This window comes from Lissotriton helveticus, chromosome 3_1, assembly GCF_964261635.1.
Source record: "Lissotriton helveticus chromosome 3_1, aLisHel1.1, whole genome shotgun sequence".
In the NCBI taxonomy this organism is placed as follows: domain Eukaryota; kingdom Metazoa; phylum Chordata; class Amphibia; order Caudata; family Salamandridae; genus Lissotriton; species Lissotriton helveticus.
Window position 1 is genome coordinate 807,927,804 of NC_136061.1, and position 19,441 is coordinate 807,947,244.

Consider the following 19,441-nt stretch of genomic DNA (forward strand, 5'->3'; position numbering starts at 1 on the left):
GATAGCAGCATACTGGATATGGCACAAACTGGGGTCTCAAGTTGTATTTAAGAAGTGATTGACTGCCAGGAAATCTCTCATGAAAAAATGGACAGGACTTCATTTGGAATCTAGACTGAAAGTCGCAGAGAGGTAGGTGGGAAGCACAAACATAGAACTAAGAAAACATTGATGTAATTGAGGTGCCTTGACAAATTTATGTTATTTTGTCTTTGTATTGGGATCACTGAACCGCATTGCAAGCCATTAGCTATCTTTGAGAAATATTGTAGAAGGGCTAATGTAAGAATCTTTTCAAACCAGCTATTTTGGGGAAAGATCTATATGCTTTTCATCAGCACTACTCTCTCAGGGCCTTATTGCAATGAGGCTCGGAAAGGTTCGGAGGTATTCCGAGCCTCATCACGGTTTCGAAGGAGACAGCTTCATTACAATGGAGTCTGTCAGTTTTGAAACCAGCCGGACATTATGGCTGGCTTCCGATGTGCTCAAGGAGCCCATCTGCCAGCCAGAACCAGCACGTAATCCCTATGGACGGCGTTTTACAACTTCCGGATTACGATGCTCGGTTTCCAGCAGGCTTTCCATGCCGGGCTTTCCGACATGGAAAGCCCGTTGGAAAGTGACTTTGGGGGCCCCTAGCAGGGCCCCCTTCAGCCAGTGGCCTCCGGTTGGTGGCTGAGGGGGCACCTATGGTGCCCCCGGTTCATCCCTTCACCATGTGGCAGGCACGGACTGCCACGCGTTGCAGGAATGAACGCAAACTCCCTTTTCTGTATGGGAACTTGTGCTGCGGCCGGTTTCCGACCATAGCACAAGCTCCCATTAAAAAAAAAAAGGTAGCATCAAAATTCAATTGTCGGGACGACCTGTATCCACGACGAATTTGTCCGCCGGATGTCATAATAAGGCCCTTACTGTCTCTAAATGCATATAATTAGGCCTCCTTTGTTCTAATGCACAAGGTATTCAAACTTTTGGTGGGGATAAAGGAGCGAAAGAGGACCACCTTAAAACGATGGTCCTGAGAGAACCAGGCAACAGGAAGCTGCATCGGAAAATCATCTCCATTCAAAGAAGATACAAATTAGGTTTTACCTACTCTGACCCTCATCCCAAACATAAGTAAGTGCTGGCCATCAAAAAGGAGTTGCATAACTTTGGAGCACGTGTGGCAAGTAGTGAGTGTAAATATGATTGTTCACAACCGGGCCTGTGTGTTCACTAACTGAACCGTGGCTTAATAACCTGAAAAAGATCACTTGCATGAATACTCTTGCTCATCTTTTTGGCTGTTGCAATTTTAATATATTTGTCAGTTATGTACTCCAATGCTATCTATCTGTCATATACTTTGGTGCTTGGAATCAGCAGGAGGTAAATGGACAGTGACGATGGGTACCGTTATGGTATTCTTCTCTCTTGTCCCTTTATCCACAGACAACTCTCCACTTTCATCCTGTTTTTTTTAAATTTTTTCCCCATTTCCTTTCATTAATGCTCATGCAGTGTTTAAAACGAATGTGACTCATTACATCGCATACCAATACCACATATGCCATTACAAATGCGGGTATTACTACGGGATGTCAATGACGACATACCATTACATCGCAAACTTTTACCACGATTATACCTCTACCACGCATGCCATTACAAAGCAAAGGCATGCGTGGTAAAGGTATACTCATGGTAAAAGTTTGAAAGGTAAGTGACTCTACCCTGCCCTACCCTAAACCCCAATTTAGTACCCCTGCACAACCCTCCCCAACCCCCAGTCCTCTCCCTACATTTACACTGCCCTGCACGACCCCCCGACACTACCCTAAAACACTACACAAACACCACAACACTACCCTAAAACACTACCCCCAGAACGTCCCTGCCCCGACCCCCAGTCCGGTCCCTACACTCAAACACTACCATGCACGACCCCCAACACGATCTTAAACCCTACCCTACACGAACACCACAACACTGCCCTAAAACACCCAGCACGACCCTCCCCTGTCCCCAGTCCGGTCTCTACTCTGAAACACTACCCCCAGCACGACCCTCCCGCCTACCTCCAATACCCCTTACCTCTCTCTCCTCGTGGTTCCTCTCTCCTGGTTCCAGCGTAGTCTGAGGGGCGGTGCACGTAGTTTTGAGGAAACGGAAGAGCCTCAGTTTCCTCACAACGATGTGGATAGCCATAACATTGCATGCGTTGTAAAAGCACATGCGATGTAATGGTATGCGTAGTAATGGTTACGCTTTGTTATATCGCATGCGATGTAATGACTTGCGGTGAAACAGCTGCGTTGTAATGACTGTTCACCATTTAAGGCAGTATGGCCCTAATTACAAGTCGGGCAGTTAATTCCGTCCGGTGCATAAACCCCTGATTGCACAAGTGATGCCATTATGAGTTTGTTTTTTTTACACATCCAATAATTATCGGATAGCTTAAATAAACTAACATTTGTTAAAGTTCAGCAGGTCATACCTGCTGAAATTTAACAGCGGAAAACATGCAGTATTTATTGTATCATGTGGATTTTGGTGTGTGTTCAACTCCAAAATCATCATGTTATTCCCCATAAACTCATAATATGTGTTACTTATCGCACCTGTGCTATCGCTATTTATCAGGGGTGATAAATGCCTCCTCAACTTATAATCAGGCCCCCCTATGTGCGCTGAATAACGGAAACCAGAAAATAAATGATATTTTTGATAGCTACTATAAGAGTTTATGAAAGGTGTTTCTATTGAATTAAGAAGTTGTAGAGAATTAGAATTATTTGATTTGCCATTCAGTTTATGGTTCGTTCAAAAAGGACAATATTTAAAGGTAGGGTTTGACCTTTTATTCTCATGGTATCGCATCAAGTATTTTAACTCATTCACGTGATTGTATGTCTCTGAAAATGTGTGGTGTGCTATGAACGACTGTGCACACAAACTCTAAAAATTGCTGAGCCGTGGAGGAGCCGCGCCAGCGACCAAGATGGCCGCTTGAGCATCGGCTCCGCCGGCCGCCACATCCTGACTTGCCATCCGGCACATTCTCCTGAGCCCCATCCTACCATCGGGTGGGGGACCAGCACCTGAACCACCAGGTGAAATTCTGATGTTTTTCTAAGGGTTCCCCCGGGGATGAGAAGCGCGCTCAGATGGGAGGCCAGGAGAGTGATCCCTCCGGAGAGGACCCGACGATGAAGGATCTAATGGCAGCGATCAGTCTTCACTGGGCAGGATGGACTCCAAATTGGACACAGTGTCTATCGAGGTGGGCCTGATCAGAGCGGACCTAACCAAAACCACGGAGAAGGTCAAGACGCTTGAGATCAAAACGTCGAGCCTCACAGACGATGTGTCGGAACTTCAGCGGGAAGTGAGAGACCTAAAAGCGTCTCGGTCTCAATGCGACCGAAAGCTGGATGAGTATGAGGGACCAGCGAGGCGCAATAACGTTCGCATCCTAGGAGTACCGGAGAAGTCGGAGGGACAGGCCCCGGATCTCTTTGTGGAGGATCTCATCCTTAACCATCTAAAACCCAAGGGCCTTAGCAACTTTTTCATGGTGAAAAGAGCCCACAGAGTTCCCGGCGGGCGCCCGAAGCCTGGGGCGCTCCCTCGTCCCATTATCGCACGGATATTGAATTTTCTAGATCGGGACGCTATCCTACAGACGGCAAGATCCTCCGGACCGCTGGCATTTGAGAACGCTTCCTTGCTCTTTTTCCCTGATTTCACCCAGACAGTCCAGAAACAGCGGCAGGGTTTCATGACCATTAAACGGAGGCTGCGGGCCTCGGAAATCAAGTGCTCCATGCTGTTCCCGGCTCGCCTTCGGATCGAGCACGACGGAAAAACCTATTTTTTTTTTACAATCCTGAGGCAGCAGTGGACTGGCTGGACCGTGTCCAGGTGCCGGATACGGAGGGAGACACCCGGGCGGAGAATGAGGAACAGTGACTCTTATCCTGTTTGTGGTGGTGGTGCTGGTTTGACTGGGGCGTTTTTTTCCTCCACCGATATTTTTGTCATTTTTGGACTCTAATTGAACATTTTTGATGGGGGTTCGCTATCGGGTTGGGGATAGTGGAGGCTGGTGGCCTGTTGTAAGGTCCTCCTCCGTTTTCTACGTTTAGATATTTGTAGTTAGTCTTGGGGAGACAGGCACACTGCTAGTTGGGGATGTGCATATGTTGCATGCAGGGGTGCAGGGAGGGGGGTTGGAGAGTTGGGTTTAGGGGTTTTTTGATTGTTGGTTTGTGTTTTGTTTATGGCCTGTGTCTGCTATGGGTGTCACGGAATGCATCAGAATTCTCGGGAGATGAGTATGGCTTCCGTTAGATTGGGCTTGGGTATATCCGTCCTCAGATGGAATGTGAATGGCTTGGGAGATAAGATCAAGCGTGCTATGGTGTGGCAGCTAATCAGACGACGATCGCCAGATGTGGTTTTGTTACAGGAGACCCACCTTATGGGTAAGCAATGTATGGCTCTACACCGGGGGGTATAAATTGGTGGCTCATGCAGGTTTCACCTCGGGTTCTGGAGGGGTAGGGATACTAGTGAAGAACTCCATTCCGTTCACTATACAGGCGACTTGGTCTGATAACCGGGGCCGCTATGTCGGCATCTCGGGGCTCTGGGAGGGTAGGACTGTTACATTCCTTTCTATCTATGTTCCTCCCGCGTTGCAGGTAGACACCTTTCGCGATCTGAGTAGGGTGTTTTTGTCATTGCCCGTAGGTATCATGGTGTTAGGAGGAGACTTTAATGCTGTGATGGATGGTGAGCTGGACAGGTACCCCTCCCGTGTTTTGTTGCCCTCTCGTAGCTGGTTGGCGGATTTTGTCGCCGCAACTGGTATGGTTGACGGGTGGAGACTACGGCACCCCGGTGACTAGGAGTACACACATGTGGCTGCGGCTCACCACTCTTTCTCCAGGATTGATCATGTATTGGTGCCTGCGTCGCAGGCGATGTTTGTTCAGGAAGTGAGTCATCTGGCTAGAGGAGTGTCTGATAATTCGCCGATTTGGCTTTAACTGAAAATAGGACAAGGTGATGTGGCTAGGATAGCCCCAATTAGCGCTTGGCGTTTGAGAGACCCTGCTACTAAAAAGGAGCTAGTACGTGTTACGGATCGCGACTTCCGAGAGAATGCAGGGACAGTCGACTCTGGATGCTCCCTTTGGGAGGCCTATAAAACTGTTGTCAGGGGGAGGCGCTCTCCCTGATCTCTGGGCAGAAAAAGAAGAGTAGGGCGGAAATCGAAAGGATCGAGGCGGAGCTGTCGGCCTTGGAGAGGGAGGTGTCTACTGATGGGGACCCGGGGGCGGTACACCGCCTCGGTCTCCTCAGAGATGAATACAAAAACCTGGTGCGTGATAGGGCGAGGGAGCAGCATGCCAACTCACAGAGTAGAATTTATGAACACGGTGATAAGGCCGTAAAATTGATAGCGTGGTTGGAGAAGGGAGATTGGGGGTCGCGTCTGGTGCCTGAGCTGCAGATTGCGGGCTCGGGTGTCACGACGGATCCACAGACTATAGTGGATGAGTTTGCCTGATAATACGAGGAGGTCTATACTTCGAGGGGGGACTATACAGTGGAAGATAACGCGGAGGTCATACGGGATATTCCGATGCCCGTCCTGTCAGTTGAGCATAGGGAGTTTCTGGACTCCGCCATCACGATCGACGAGGTCGCGACGGCTATCCGGGGGGTTCACTCCGGAAAAGCCTCGGGCCCGAATGGTATCCCCATAGAACTGTATAAACTGCACGCAGACCGTCTGGCTCAGTTTCTAAAAGACATGTATGTCGAGAGTAGAGATAGTGGTGTACTGCCATATGACCAACGCATCGCCAATATCATTGTAATTTATAAGGAGGGTAAACCCCGGTTGGAGTGTTCTTCCTATCGACCGATTTCCCTTCTGAATGCGGAGCCCAAGGTCCTGGCCAAGTTACTCGCTAATCGGTTGGTGAAGGTTGTTGCGGCGCTGGTGCATCGGGATCAGTCCGGCTTCATGACGCGCCATAATACTGCTCTAAATCTCCGTAGACTCCATGGAGTGGTGGCGGGTGCTTCCCGCAGTCATGAACCGGCGGTGCTTTTGTCGCTGGACGCCACAATGGCTTTCGACAGGGTGGAATGGTCTTACCTTTTTGCGGTGTTGGAGAAGCTAGGGTTTGGACCCGAATTTATACGTTGGATTCGTCTTCTTTACTCTGCCCCGTTGGCTCGAGTGGTGGTAAATAACCATAAGTCCCGGGATTTCCAGCTGGGGAGGGGCACCCGCCAAGGCTGTCCCCTCTCACCACTTTTGTTTGCCTTGGACCTGGAGCCGCTTGCGGCTTGGGTACGGTGGGACAGATCAATTAAAGGGCTGCGATGGACACCGGAGTGGGAGGATAAAAGTTCGCTTTATGCGGATGATATTCTTATGTACCTGACCTCCCCCCGACAGTCCCTGATTGTTTTCCTGGACATCTTAGCAATCTATGGGAGATACTCGGGCTTTGCCATCAACTGGGCGAAGTCGGTCCTCTTCGTGTTGAGCGGGGATCCGCATAGGGTCCAGCGAATTGTCCGGTAAAAGTCGAACTAGTGAGTTTTCGCTACCTCGGAATTCACATATCAAAAGATCCTAAAGTACGATTCCATGCTAATTTGGGACCCCCCTTGGCTAGACTGCGCTGCGATATTGCAAAATGGAGGGAGCTGCCGCTCTCCCTGTTGGGTCGGGCGGTTTTGTTTAAAATGATGGCGCTACCCCTGTTTTCATATGTCTTACAGAATTCCTTCGATCCCGTACCCTCTTCATACTTCAATGAGATTGAATCATTGCAGCGTCAACTTCTCTGGGGCGGAAAAACGCGGATTGCGCTATCTAAATTGATGTTACCCTGGTACGGCGGAGGGATTGGTTTGCCTAATATCAGGAAATACTACTGGGCTTCCCAATTTGCTCCTAATAATCATGCAATCTATGGCTCTCCGGCTGACCCCGAGTTTGCCATGGATCGCGGACAGCTGCCGGGGTGTGAGCACACTAGGGTCCTGTACGCTAGACGCGGTAGGTTTCCTCTGCTGGGACCGACGTCGGTATCGACGCGGGTGTGGCATGAGGCTAACCGTGCTCTTAAATGGGAGGTTAAGATAACAATGGCCACGCCATTGTGGAACTCGGAAGCATTGGGTGGTTTGTGGAAATCGCTGGGATCTGATCGGTATCTCGCAGGTCCGAGACATGTGGGGTAAGAATGGGATATTAACTTTTGAGGAACTGCAAGCCAGACACCAACTGAATGAGAGTGAGCGGTATCGTTATTTACAAATTAATCATGCACTGGCGGCGACTATTCCACGTGATGTGAAGCTGCCGGTGGCCTCTCCGCTGGAGGATCGACTGTTGGATGGGTACCTTCCTACCAAGGCGATTTCCCTGGTTTACAAGAAATTGGTCAACCATACTGAGGATTCCCTAGTGAAAATTAGGGAACAATGGGTTGCAGATGGCTTGGTCCTGGATGACGAAGACTGGGGGGAGGCTGTGTCTTCCCCTCGGGTAGTGGCGGTTCCTATGAGACTCTGTCTGGTGCAGTTTAGGATTCTTTACCAGTCCTACACCACGGGCCCAGGGTTGTGTCGGATGGGGCTTGCTTCGAACGCAGATTGTCGTCGGGGTTGTGGTATAGTTGGAACGTTTTTGCATATCTTGTGGGAGTGCCCAGAGATCCATGGCTACTGGATCAAGATCCATGAGAAAATAAGTGAGGTGCGGGGTGTACAGATTGCACTTGAGGCACGCCGTTGCCTACTTAACATATGGGAACCTTCCGACCTCTCGAGCCATGGTAAACTGTGGGTCACTCTTGCATGTATGGTTGGCAAGCGAAACATTGCACAATTATGGGGTGCTAGTCGAGCTCCTCAGCTTGGGAAATAGATGGAGGACCTTGATTGGTGCATGTTTCGGGAGAGGTCCGTGTATGTGGTCAGAGGGAGACCCCGCAAATGGGGGAAGATATGGGATGTTTGGAATGCATACCGTGGGGATATATGTACACCGCCAGAAATAGATCCAGTTCGTGAGGAATTGGATGATACCCGAGTCCACTTTTCACACTCCTTAATAATTTCTGTAATGTTGGAATCTACATTCTCTGATTGTGATTTGCAGATACCTATGGCACGATGGTCATTTTCAGTTTGTATTTTGTTGTTTATGTTCAATAAAAAAGAATTAAAAAAATAAATAAATTGCTGAGCCACTATTGTTAGCAATTAATATTATTAAACAGAAATTCATTTTGGTATTATTGTTACTCTATACAATAACACTTTAAGTTTGCAGAATCTAATGATTATGATCTTACGGGTTGGGAAGAGTATAGAACAACTGAATCACACTTTTAATGAATTGTAATCATCTTGGTTTTATTTTTAGGCAACACTTATAATATTCCAGTGTGTTTATGGATTTTGGACACATACCCTTTCAATCCACCCATCTGTTTCGTTAAGCCCACTAGTACAATGACAATCAAAACAGGGAAACATGTTGATGCAAACGGCAAAATCTACCTTCCTTACCTGCATGAGTGGAAGCATGTGAGTATATTTCTAATTGTTTTTAACTCCGAGTCGGTTTTTTATATTATACACATATTATAATGTTAGCTAGTAGTTTTCTGCTTGGGCTAGAACTAACTACACTGTCACCTTTTGCATGACCAGGTAATGAAACCTGGCTTTAAAAAACAAACAGCTTGGACTCTAACTTGTTGAGACGGGTCTTTCAAATCACTAATACTAAGTGCTTGCTCTGCTTATGGTGTTTTGCCAGAGATTGCTCGGTTGGTACTGTTTTTAAAAAATATGAATTTGTTAAAAAATACCATGATACAAGTTCTAAGTCAAACCACATTTAGAATTATGATTAAAAAAGCACTTTTATGTTAATGCAGAAATGTTTAACATGTTAGAAGAAACTTTTTCAGGATGATTGAGAGGAAATGTGTTTTTGCTTAGTGTTGGCTTCTCTGCTGCTCGGGTTTGCTTCTTTTTTGTGATAAGGGCGTGTGGTGCAAGAAGAGTGAACATGCAATTTTGGTCCTAGGCCTAGATGTTACTAGATATTACTAAACCATACCTGCTTAAATTGTTAACCAATTTAATCTTGGGTAGAAATTTTCTTTGATATCTTACTTGTGGGCCAAACATTACAAGTCAGGTGAATAGGTCGGAGGGACCACCAGTACAATATACTCTGTGTGGTGATTAAATATTACTATGTACATGGAGAGTTTTATCTGCAAATGCATTATTTTCAGTATTGTGCCTGGGCATTGCGTGATTGAAGATCTGATGAATCTTTATAGGAACAAGGGCCTTTCCTCACTAGATGTTTCTTGCAGAACACAAGGTAAAGACCACAGAGAAAAGGCCAAAGCAAAGTTGTTCCCGTTGCTGTGAACAAAAAATGTTAATGCTGCATCCATCTTTAAAGATGTAGTTTCTCAGACCTCCACAGTAATGTTTGTATCACTGCCGTTCGTTCCTTTGGGGGTATTCGAGAGGCAGTATTATTTTAGGACCATGTACACCTCAAGACAGGCAACAGCCTGGGTATCTGCTGTTATGCATCTGCTGGACTGACAATTTTTTGTTAATGTACCATCTAATTAAGTGTGTCCAAGAAGCAACTTGTACTGTTGTCAAGTTTATCTTTGGGAGCCAAACCCTGGGATGGTAGATCCACGATTCAGGGACTGTCAGGCAAATAAGGAGAATGTTGATCTTCAGAAGGTAGCTTGCAGAGGAGTTCTTTGTAAAAGACCATGTTCATTCTCTGCATGGAGGTTTAGGATAGAGTGTATTCAGTATTGCTGGCAGCTTGCCTGGAAATAGTGATTTAGTAAATTCAGGACCCGTAAGTGGCAGATTTCTTCAAGAGTTATCTTTCCACAGGTAAAACTAAATAGTTTTTTTTCAAGGGCTTTCCTTAACATTTAGTTTAGAAATTGTGGTTTGATTTCTCAAGCTAGATGCATATAACCCTTAGACACATTCTTGTGGGGCTTTCGGTTTAAACTGCATTTAAAAATATGCGTGCCAGTCTTCAAGTCAGTCGGACCTATTTGTCACTGATGTCTATCCTCATCCTTTACATTATTTGGAGGAAAAAAGGCCTGGTTGTACTCTTTTTGTCATTGTGGTTTTAATTGCCCTAAACATGTTCCACAGAAATCTATGAACAGAAAAGGCTTTTAAAGGTATGTAAGTGGGGGGCATTGAGCCTGACCTATACTAATACTCTAATCAACTTTCATCCCTGTCAAGTCATCTGGAATGCTGGAATATGCACTTGCTTCATCAAAGCAAACTAAATCAGAGGTCTTTTGGCTGAACCCATCAACGTGAACCATTTGTGCTCTTTGGGTCAGTTCTCCTGTGAACTGGTTCGTTGATTTGGTTTCTCCACATAGTATTTGGTAAAAACTGATAAATTGCAAATATATCCAACACAAATGGGGTAAGGATTGGCAAGTGTCAATTTCTTGTAAGGACTAAAACCCCACATGGTACTTGACCACTAAATCTGATGCTTCCGTTCCAGTAAATCAAACTTTTTTCTTTCTCGATCGGGGGCCTTTTTGACTTCTAGAGGACTCCATGGATCCAAACTGAAAAGCTGTACCTGTGAAATAGAGACTTTGTTGAAATGGGCATTCTCTTGGTGTACAGATGTAGGCTTTCTGGGAAGAGCTTTGTTATCCAGCCAGTATCCCTTGCTGTTATTATAAACTCTCCTCCTGAATCATGGCTTAGAAAAATCAAAAATGTATAGCATCATTGTAGTGGCAAAGGCATACTCAATTGAAAGCCACTTCCCACTTTTTTCGCATACATCTTTTGGGAGAGGATCGTCTTTTCACGAGTCGAGGCTTGTGAGTGGCAAATTGAAACTGAGAGTCTGAGTGTGTAATTTATCATCTAAAAGGTTTAGTGGATAGCATTGGTAAATGTGAAATGGTATATATATAATATAAACTGTTGTGTAGGAAGTGAAAAATGATTTACTGCTCTAGAGGTAACCTCTTAGAAGGTTCATGCAACTGATTTATGGAAACATTGCTGTGTTGGAAAGGGGGTTCCTGGCCCCTCGAGACTGCCCTAAAGCTTGAGGACTTAATCCGCCACCTATCAATGCACCAGGAGGTGTCTTTGCCAAAGACCTGTAAGGAAGGGGGCCTAGCCTTATCACGCTACAAAGCTCTGCTGCAGTCCTGTGAGCCATTTGGCTTATTGGAAAGGGGTTTTGGGCTCCTCGAGACTGCCCAGAACTTTCGGGACTCCATCCCCACTGCTTATTGTGCCAGGAGGCACATTTGCCAAACACCTGTGAGGAAGGGGTGTATCCTAATTGCGCTGCAAACAGCTGCAGTCCCATCCTGTGAGACATTTGCCTTGTTGGAAAGGGGGTTCCTGGCCCTTCGAGACTGTACTGAAACTTTTGGACACCATCCCCCACTGCCAATTGCTCCAAAAGGCATGTTTGCCAAACACCTGTGAGGAAGGGGCATGGCCTAATCGCGCTACAATGCGCTGCTGCAGTCCCACACCACAGGAAATGCCTGGGCCGGATGGGTTGTGCTGGGCCACTTCCCTAATTTTTCATCTGGAAACCTGGTGGAGTGAGCCTCTCAACAACACATTGTACATTCATTAGCGTATTTCGTCTATCCACTGACTGGTGGCTCTTTTGGACTTTAGTGATGCTGATAACTTATCACCTGCAATTAAAAAAGGATCCCCAACATCAGAATACTCACATTTAAAATTGGCCCTAGCGCTGTCTTTAAATAAGGTGCACATTAGCGACGGGCCCATGGGAAAGCGCAAGTGTGCTGGAAGGCCTCGGGCAGTTACCTCTCCCCCAAAAAACACTTCAATTGACCGGATGCTGCATAGGGTGATAGGGGCTGTCAACAGCTATTGAATTGGCGGAAAGTAGATCATCCCTGGGTACAGGAGTACCTCAACAATCACATTACATTTTACTCAATCCACTTCCCTGAGGTCGAGCTCAGCACCAAAGACTTATCGCCCAGCGCAGTTAATGGGGCTTATCCCTCTGAGGCTTGTTGTGTTCAATTCTAACAAGTAGCGAAAAAATCATGCATGGCAGTTTGGAATAAACAGCATAAGATAGTTGCACAAGTGGGGTCTATAGCCAACACCTCCATATCCACCCAGCCACCCCGTGAAATTCAAGAAAGGGGTTTTGGCCTACAACCCAGCTGGATGGCTCAACTTGTGGAAGTTTCAGCAGAACGGGTAAAGTGCATTTTGTGCATGGAACTCACACCTATACTGGTGCGTCTTGCTATGATTGAACAAATGTACAATGATACTCTTAAAACCCAAACTCAATCCCAGCAGGCTACTGGAAGAGAAAGGGATGCCCCAAGTAACACTACTGGGTCCTCCAGGAGCATAGCCCCGAGCTGTGCCAATAGTGGCCCTCCTCCCATTGTAGCTTCATCAATACCTAGTGTTAAACCATCGACGTTTGGATGTTCCACTGGCGAGACACCGAAGAGATCAAACCTGCCAGAAGGGGAGCAGAAATGGGACCAACAGGTCAGCCTTACCAGTATATAGTCACAAGCCTCCTGTCATAAACCTGCCACCTGCATCCTGCCCTTACATTACAAACCTGCTGGGAATCACAGAGCTGCTTGAAGGCCAGAGTGAAACTAATGAGGAACTTACTAACCAATGCTAGGACTGGCTTGTAAGGAATATGAATTTCCCATCCTCACTGGCGTATAATACATTATAACACGCAGAGTGGGTGATTTGGGTAGGGCTGGTTAGACTGCCCATGGGATGGTATTATTAATTTTAAAAACCTCTGTTTGGTGAAGAAATTATTATTTGCTGTTGTTTATAGTGAAGAAGGGGAGTCACAAATTGCATTTTACCTGTGGGATATTTCAATAACCAAGCCTTTCTACCAGACGCCATCACTCTATGCTGCACCCATCGCAGTTACCCTGCACAGAAACAAATGGTAAGCCATGCCTTGATAGGATCCGTAGTGTACCTATCTCCAACCATAGGAGGTGTGCGGACCCCTATTTCATATCAACTTATAATCGATTCGACTGCTTAAAAGGGGTTGACTGACTCTTGGCCGATGGGCATAGATTAAACACTAGCTCCATTGCTGTTAAATGGGAAGTAGGTGGTCCAACTACTTCTAGGGGAGAAATAGGATCCATCTGGGATAATGCCCCTCACATTCAAAACTTCAATAGGGTTGAGCCCAGGATTAGTTCTGCGAACTTGGATCTACACCAAACTGAAGGAAAAGACATCCGCCTAGCCCACCCGGTACTTGTAGAGCAGCACCCAGACAAAAATGAGAGGTATTGTTTTTCTGTAGCAGGCTGCAACACTAGACAAGGTTGCCCAAACCCCATGGGGGCAGTTCTGTTATGATCACGACAAGTGATCTAGCTGGAATCTCCCGGATGCCTTGCCGCACCATGCAAAATCAAAAGAGCGGCATGTAGGGTGAGGATCCTGTGGCAGGTTTTGGTAGCCAGACAAAGCTTATATCATGGAATGTCGCAGGCCTGGCCTAAAATTAGATCACCCAGAGTAGTGTGAGTAAATCGGGCAGTCAGATCTTTGTCTCGTCCAAGAGACATTGTCCCTGCAACCCCATTATCATATACATTATGTTAACTTCTCAAAGGTAGCTGTAACGTTAGGGAAGGAAAGGCCTTCAGGGGGGCTTACAACATGGGTGTGGACAACGGTGTTGGGTCTGCTGAGAGAGATTGAGGTGGATTCCCCACATTTATTGTGCATTTGCCTATCACTCACCCAGGGCGCAGCCTATTATTTTTCGAATGTGTATTGCAGGTCTGCTGAGTCCAACAAGGAACCTGTTGTATTAGAGCAACTAAATACACATTGTGCTAGGAAAATTGTAGGGGATGTTTTGATTTGTCAATTTGAGCCATTGAGCATAGGGTCTTCGCCCCTTTGTTAGATGAGGATGACTTATGGTCTGTTCCAGCCTTTAAGTTTACGCCTGTTAGGAAATAAAAATCAATGCACTAGTTTTAAACCAGGGGTTACGAGCTGGAACAGCAGAACCAAATCTGACCGGTCAGGGTCACATACCTTCAACTGCACTAATTCCTGTAGCCTAATTGGCAATTTTTTTGCTGGACATTAAATTATGGCCATATTTGGAGGACATGGTAGTAATGTCTTGTCAGGACATCGACCATAATGCTCTAGCTCTCAAGCTTTAAACTTCAATGGCCAAACTGATAACACAAGAGAGCCATTGTACAGAAGATTGAGAGTCACCAGCAATAGACGCAGGGTCTAATGGAGCAGAATGGAGGACTCACTGGAGAACTGGAATCAGATTTATACCTTGGTGGGCGATGGTATGGATAGAGGGGCATCCCTGCTCTCAACCGAGGAAATTGGATTGTCGTGGAGAATCTCTGAGATCCATAAAGGGATATTTTAAGAATTAAGAGACGTCTTCTTTGTTGAGGCTAGGCAAGTGGCCCAGAGAAAGCGCCCACTGACTTGGTACAACAGACATTGTAGAGAAGCAAATCCAATCTACTTGTAGCTATAAAAAAGCAAGATAGGGCCCTGATTCTGTTATCAAGGGCTGCCCTTAAAAAAAGCTCTTATCGCCAGAAGACTGAGAACGGGTAAGGTAGGAGAGCCTCCTAACTGCCTCCAAGCAAAGAGACCACCGTGCCTTCTGGAATTGAATATCCTCTGGCACCAGGAATGGGCACAGCTTTATAGAAACTAATATTACAGCCAGCGATTGTGTAGCCCATTTCACTGGTTTGTATGTGCAATCAGACGAAATGGTAATTGATCTTAGTGATCTGACGAGCCTAGGAACTCTGAGACAGTCACCCACGAGTACAAGGGAGGAGGCAGTCAGTACTGAGCTGGCTCTAGCTAAAATCCCTGCACTCGGGGAAAACCACAATAGTTATGAACATCCAGCAGCAGAAATTTGCACAGCCATCAAGGGCATTGCACCAAACAAAGCTCCGGGACTAGATAAAATCCCGGGGGATCTATTCCGGAGCGAGGTAGACATCTGGGGTGTCTGTTTCACCGCTGTTTTCTGAATTTTTAGGTCTTGCTGAAACCATCCCGTTAAGGATGCTTTGGCGAGATTAAAGTAAGGGCTTTAAAAAGTGCACCCAAAGTGCGGATCGGATACAGTGCATGTGAGCACAAACACGCGCATTGTGCACAGCTTCCATGTGCCACCAGACACTTTGTGCGCGCGCGCTGCGCCTCTGCTGCCACACGCATTCAGCTCACCAGGCTGCACACCCCCCATATGCTCGCTTGCCAATGTCCCTCCCACCCTTCCTTTGATCTCCTCCGCAAGTTCTCACAGGCTCCTCTCCGCCCCCTTCCTTTAATGGCCCTCCACCAGCACAGAGCTCGCATCGCTTGTTTCTTAATCAAACCTACACTCTACACCCCCTTACTCTTGCTTCCCGAGCTTCTCCTTCCTGGCCTATTTTGCTTTGCATTCGTTTACTATCCTGCTCTTGTATTTTTATCTAACAAACTTTGTTGTTATTTTTTGAGCTGGCATTAGTTGGGTGCTTCTTTTCTTCAGACGGCACGTCTGCGTGTCTTTTGGTTTTTTTCATTTAGAGCTCCAAGACGGCAATTCAATAAAAAGTTAGAATGGCCGGCAACGCATCATGTTTTATGCGCTCCCATGCCTAGTAATGCATGAACGTGGATACATCACTGGTGGCTGCGTATCTGTTCTGTAGTTTCGCCTTTGGTTTCTTGTTGCAGCCAGACTCGGTCAGTGGGTGCAACAGTCCCTGGGCGGGCGGCTCTCGGAGGATGTTACTGGCGCATTGTTTATCCTCATCCGTGCAAGCATGGTCTGGCGTGATTGTGACTCAATGGAGGGTCTGCTGCTTTTAGAAAGCACACTTAGTGGGGACACTGGTGAGGTCTCATAGCTGTGTTGAGAGACCAGTTGTGTTGTCTGATCCACACCCATTTTTTGTTTGATAGCCAATATTTCTTACCTTACCCATACAAAAGCAAACGGTTAGAGACCGTATTAGCCACAATCATAAGACATTGTTTTAAAACTTATTTGAACTCCAGGGCTATTTGCTTTTAAGAGAAGCTGATGGACACATTAACTATGTGACGGTAGCACCGAAGCCAATGCTTCTTATCTTTGTGTAGTACTTTTTATGTCACAATGTAACAGTAACCTACTTTTGTGATCACTTGTTTTAAGGAACATCAAGTTAAAAACACACCCAAAAAAAGGACACTTGTTTCTAAAAGTGCATGCTCTTCAGTGAATCTAATTTTAATTTGATAATTAAATATGCACGAAGGGCAGTTCTTGTGTATGGAAATGGAACATTTCTTACCTGCTTTTGACCTTCCTATTGCTGCTCGATGTGAGTTGTTAATACTTGGTGGTAAACCACACTTTTTACCAGGGCTGTTTTATTTATTTTTTACATCACAATAAAGGTCATTGTGCTAACGTGTCTCCTGCAAACGAGCGCCCAAGTTTGGCAGCACACGTTTAACTTTATCAGAAAGTTTATTACAGTGTCCAGCTAGTTTAGAATGTGGGCAGTTCTTTATTGCATACATTTTTGTTTCTAAAGTAGATGAAGTTATGCGTTCGAGTCCTTGAAATTGCTGACCCATCGGCTCTCGACTGGGGGCTTTGTTGACTCCGTATTTATGACTCACGTCTGCCATGTTTACTCTTGATCAGTGCGGATGGCAAGATAATTCCGTGTCGGGTGACCTAAAGTTCCCTGATATATGCACGATCAGTAATCGGAAATGCACAGTTTTACAAAGTTTCACCCGAGATTACGAACTGAGTTGTGTAACAAACAATATGTTTATTTTAAAGACCTGGTTATATGTATATAACCTGCTGTTTGGTTTTATTTCGCATCACATGTGCAGTAAGTGATATGAAGAGGTTGGCCTGTGTGATGCTAATTGTTGAATATACCCTCTGTTGAGTGGTGTTAGGAAATCGACATAAACAGGTGTTTTGATTGGTTGTCTTTTCTTGTTCTCTGAACCTTGGTTTTGTTTAAGTAGGCAGGTTGGTTCTTTTATAGTATGCTACATAGACACATTATTTCCGCAAGGCAGCACTTTTATTGATTGCAGTAAACATGGGTTTTTCCTAATAAGGCGCTCCTGCCTGGGCGGTATTTACATTTTTTTGTCCTGCCTCATTTATCAAATTTAGACCACTACAGGAATGTCTATTTAAATAGCTGACTCTTGTGCTTTCTAAATGTTGAGCTAAGACTCTATAGAGGAACTCAGAAAATTAAACTTTTAAAAGTTTTTCAGCTGTGGCCATACTTTACAGTTTGTAGATGATGATGAACCTTTCCAGAAGACTGTTTGATTTGGCACAGCAAGAAAACCATTCCAGTTTTAGTTTGGAATGGTTGACGGGTTCAACTATTTGAACCACTTAAAGCTCCCTGTTCCTCAGTTATGTAATTGTAGTAGACTATTCCCTGGGGATTCATGCGCCGAGACACCTTCGGGTAGTTGTGCGCAATAAAAATCTCAAAAACATAAACAAACATACACTGTCACCCGTGGGCCTTCCTTTTCCTCACAGTCACTGCTGGCCATTAGTTTATTTTTGCTCTTGCTTAAATGTGAGCACATCCACGTTATTAAAGCAAATTGCTGCAAAGGAATATTTTTGTGTAGACTTCAAGCTGTTTACTGAGATGAAATGCATCGAGTTGCTGATCCATGCCCCTGTTCAGCCTAATTTGATGATCACAAGTTTATGTAAAGAGCATTAACTCTGCATAAAACAAAGTTGCTGTAAGGCCTCCATTTGTCACGTACACTAAATATACACCTAATTAACCTCGCAGTGTAATGGGATTATGCATTTTTTATGACTTTTTAGAGCTGGGCATTCAGTTTTGCGAGGTATTTTTGAACTTCTTCGTTGCTCCCTCCAAAACGAAAAGCTGAGGTTGAAACAAATTGACAGTACTTTCTCATTTATTTAATTTTAGTTAAATAACTTAAAGCGCACTATCGCCTTCTAGGTATCCTGACACTAAGTGCCTATATGTAAACGAAGTGCATTCTACTGTTGAGGGTGGGCAGCTGTGATCCTAGTGTTACACGGGAAAGAGCCACATTTTTTGCGATTTTTTGACATGTAGTAGATTCGTTAGAGATCTTAGAGCAACAAACAGGGAGCTTATTCCAAAGCTGAGCCGCTGTGACCATAAAGGCTCGACCGCCCTATCTTTTTTTTTTTAAACATAATTTTGCAACGCTGTTGAGGTTTGCAGATGCTGAAGAAATGCATCTTCCTGATACATGCTTTTGTAACCATCTTTGTAGAGGCAAGGGGCCTTTTCGCTGTAGTGCTTTGAAAACTATGCACAAAGATTTAAAGGCTAGCCTCTGATTTATTACAAGTCAGTGCTGTTCTTTCATGGCCCTGGAGGCAGATGATCTCCATGGCTCGATGCAATCTTTCTAGTAGGTATTCCGGTACTTTGAGTAGCAGTGTGTTATAATAATCAAGCTTACTAAGTATCACGCTTTGCACACATGTTTTTTGCATGTGGGGGTCACATTGGTAAAAGTTTCCCTAAACTTCGGAGAAGAGCAAAGCAGGTGCCTGCCACTTTGTATACAAGACTCTCCAAGGATAACTTATCAGAGGTGACTCCTAAATTGCACACCATGTCTGATGATTTTTTCCAGTTAATACTTTTATTTTACTTTACGTTTACTTAATACTGTTACTACTGCTTAATGAGTTGTAGTCCGCATTCAAAACAAGCATTGGCATAGCCAATAGGTCTCGCTTTTGGGACCTTATAAGTGTTTAGCCATGCAACAGATGATGTTGTTGCATCAAGGATATTGTGCTTCATAACTAAATACTTATAAGGTCGCAAAAGCGAGACCTATTGGCTATGCCAAGCACTATGAGAATTTAACAAAAGCATGGTCTCTCTGTTAACTACTAGAGGAGCTGTATAAATATCAGACGCAAGGTTCTCTACTCACTAGCAAAAGACACACAATTGATGGACGGAATGCAGAACAAATCAAAACATTCACCCCCAGTCAAGAGATCTGGGTTAAATCCATCATTCTTTTGCTCACCATGCCCCCGCAGTTTAGACCTGACCATATGCAATAGGTCTCACATTTGTGAGAGTTTAAGCTATTGGCATTGTAAATATCAATGCTTTTTATTTATTTTTTAAAAATCAACAAGTAAATAAAAGGCATTGTCATTTACAGTGCCCATAGCTCAAACTCTAGTAATTGCGAG

General features: G+C 45.2%; 1 protein-coding gene across 2 annotated transcripts in view; it reads left to right on the forward strand.

Annotated features, from left to right (window-relative positions):
- TSG101 (tumor susceptibility 101) overlaps positions 1-19,441 on the forward strand; it is a 268,789-nt gene that overhangs the window by 43,156 nt on the left and 206,192 nt on the right. For both annotated transcript variants that reach the window (XM_078681066.1, XM_078681067.1), the window contains exon 4: positions 8,456-8,619. In XM_078681066.1, the coding sequence (XP_078537192.1) occupies positions 8,456-8,619 (164 nt within the window). The remainder of the gene's footprint in view (positions 1-8,455; positions 8,620-19,441) is intronic.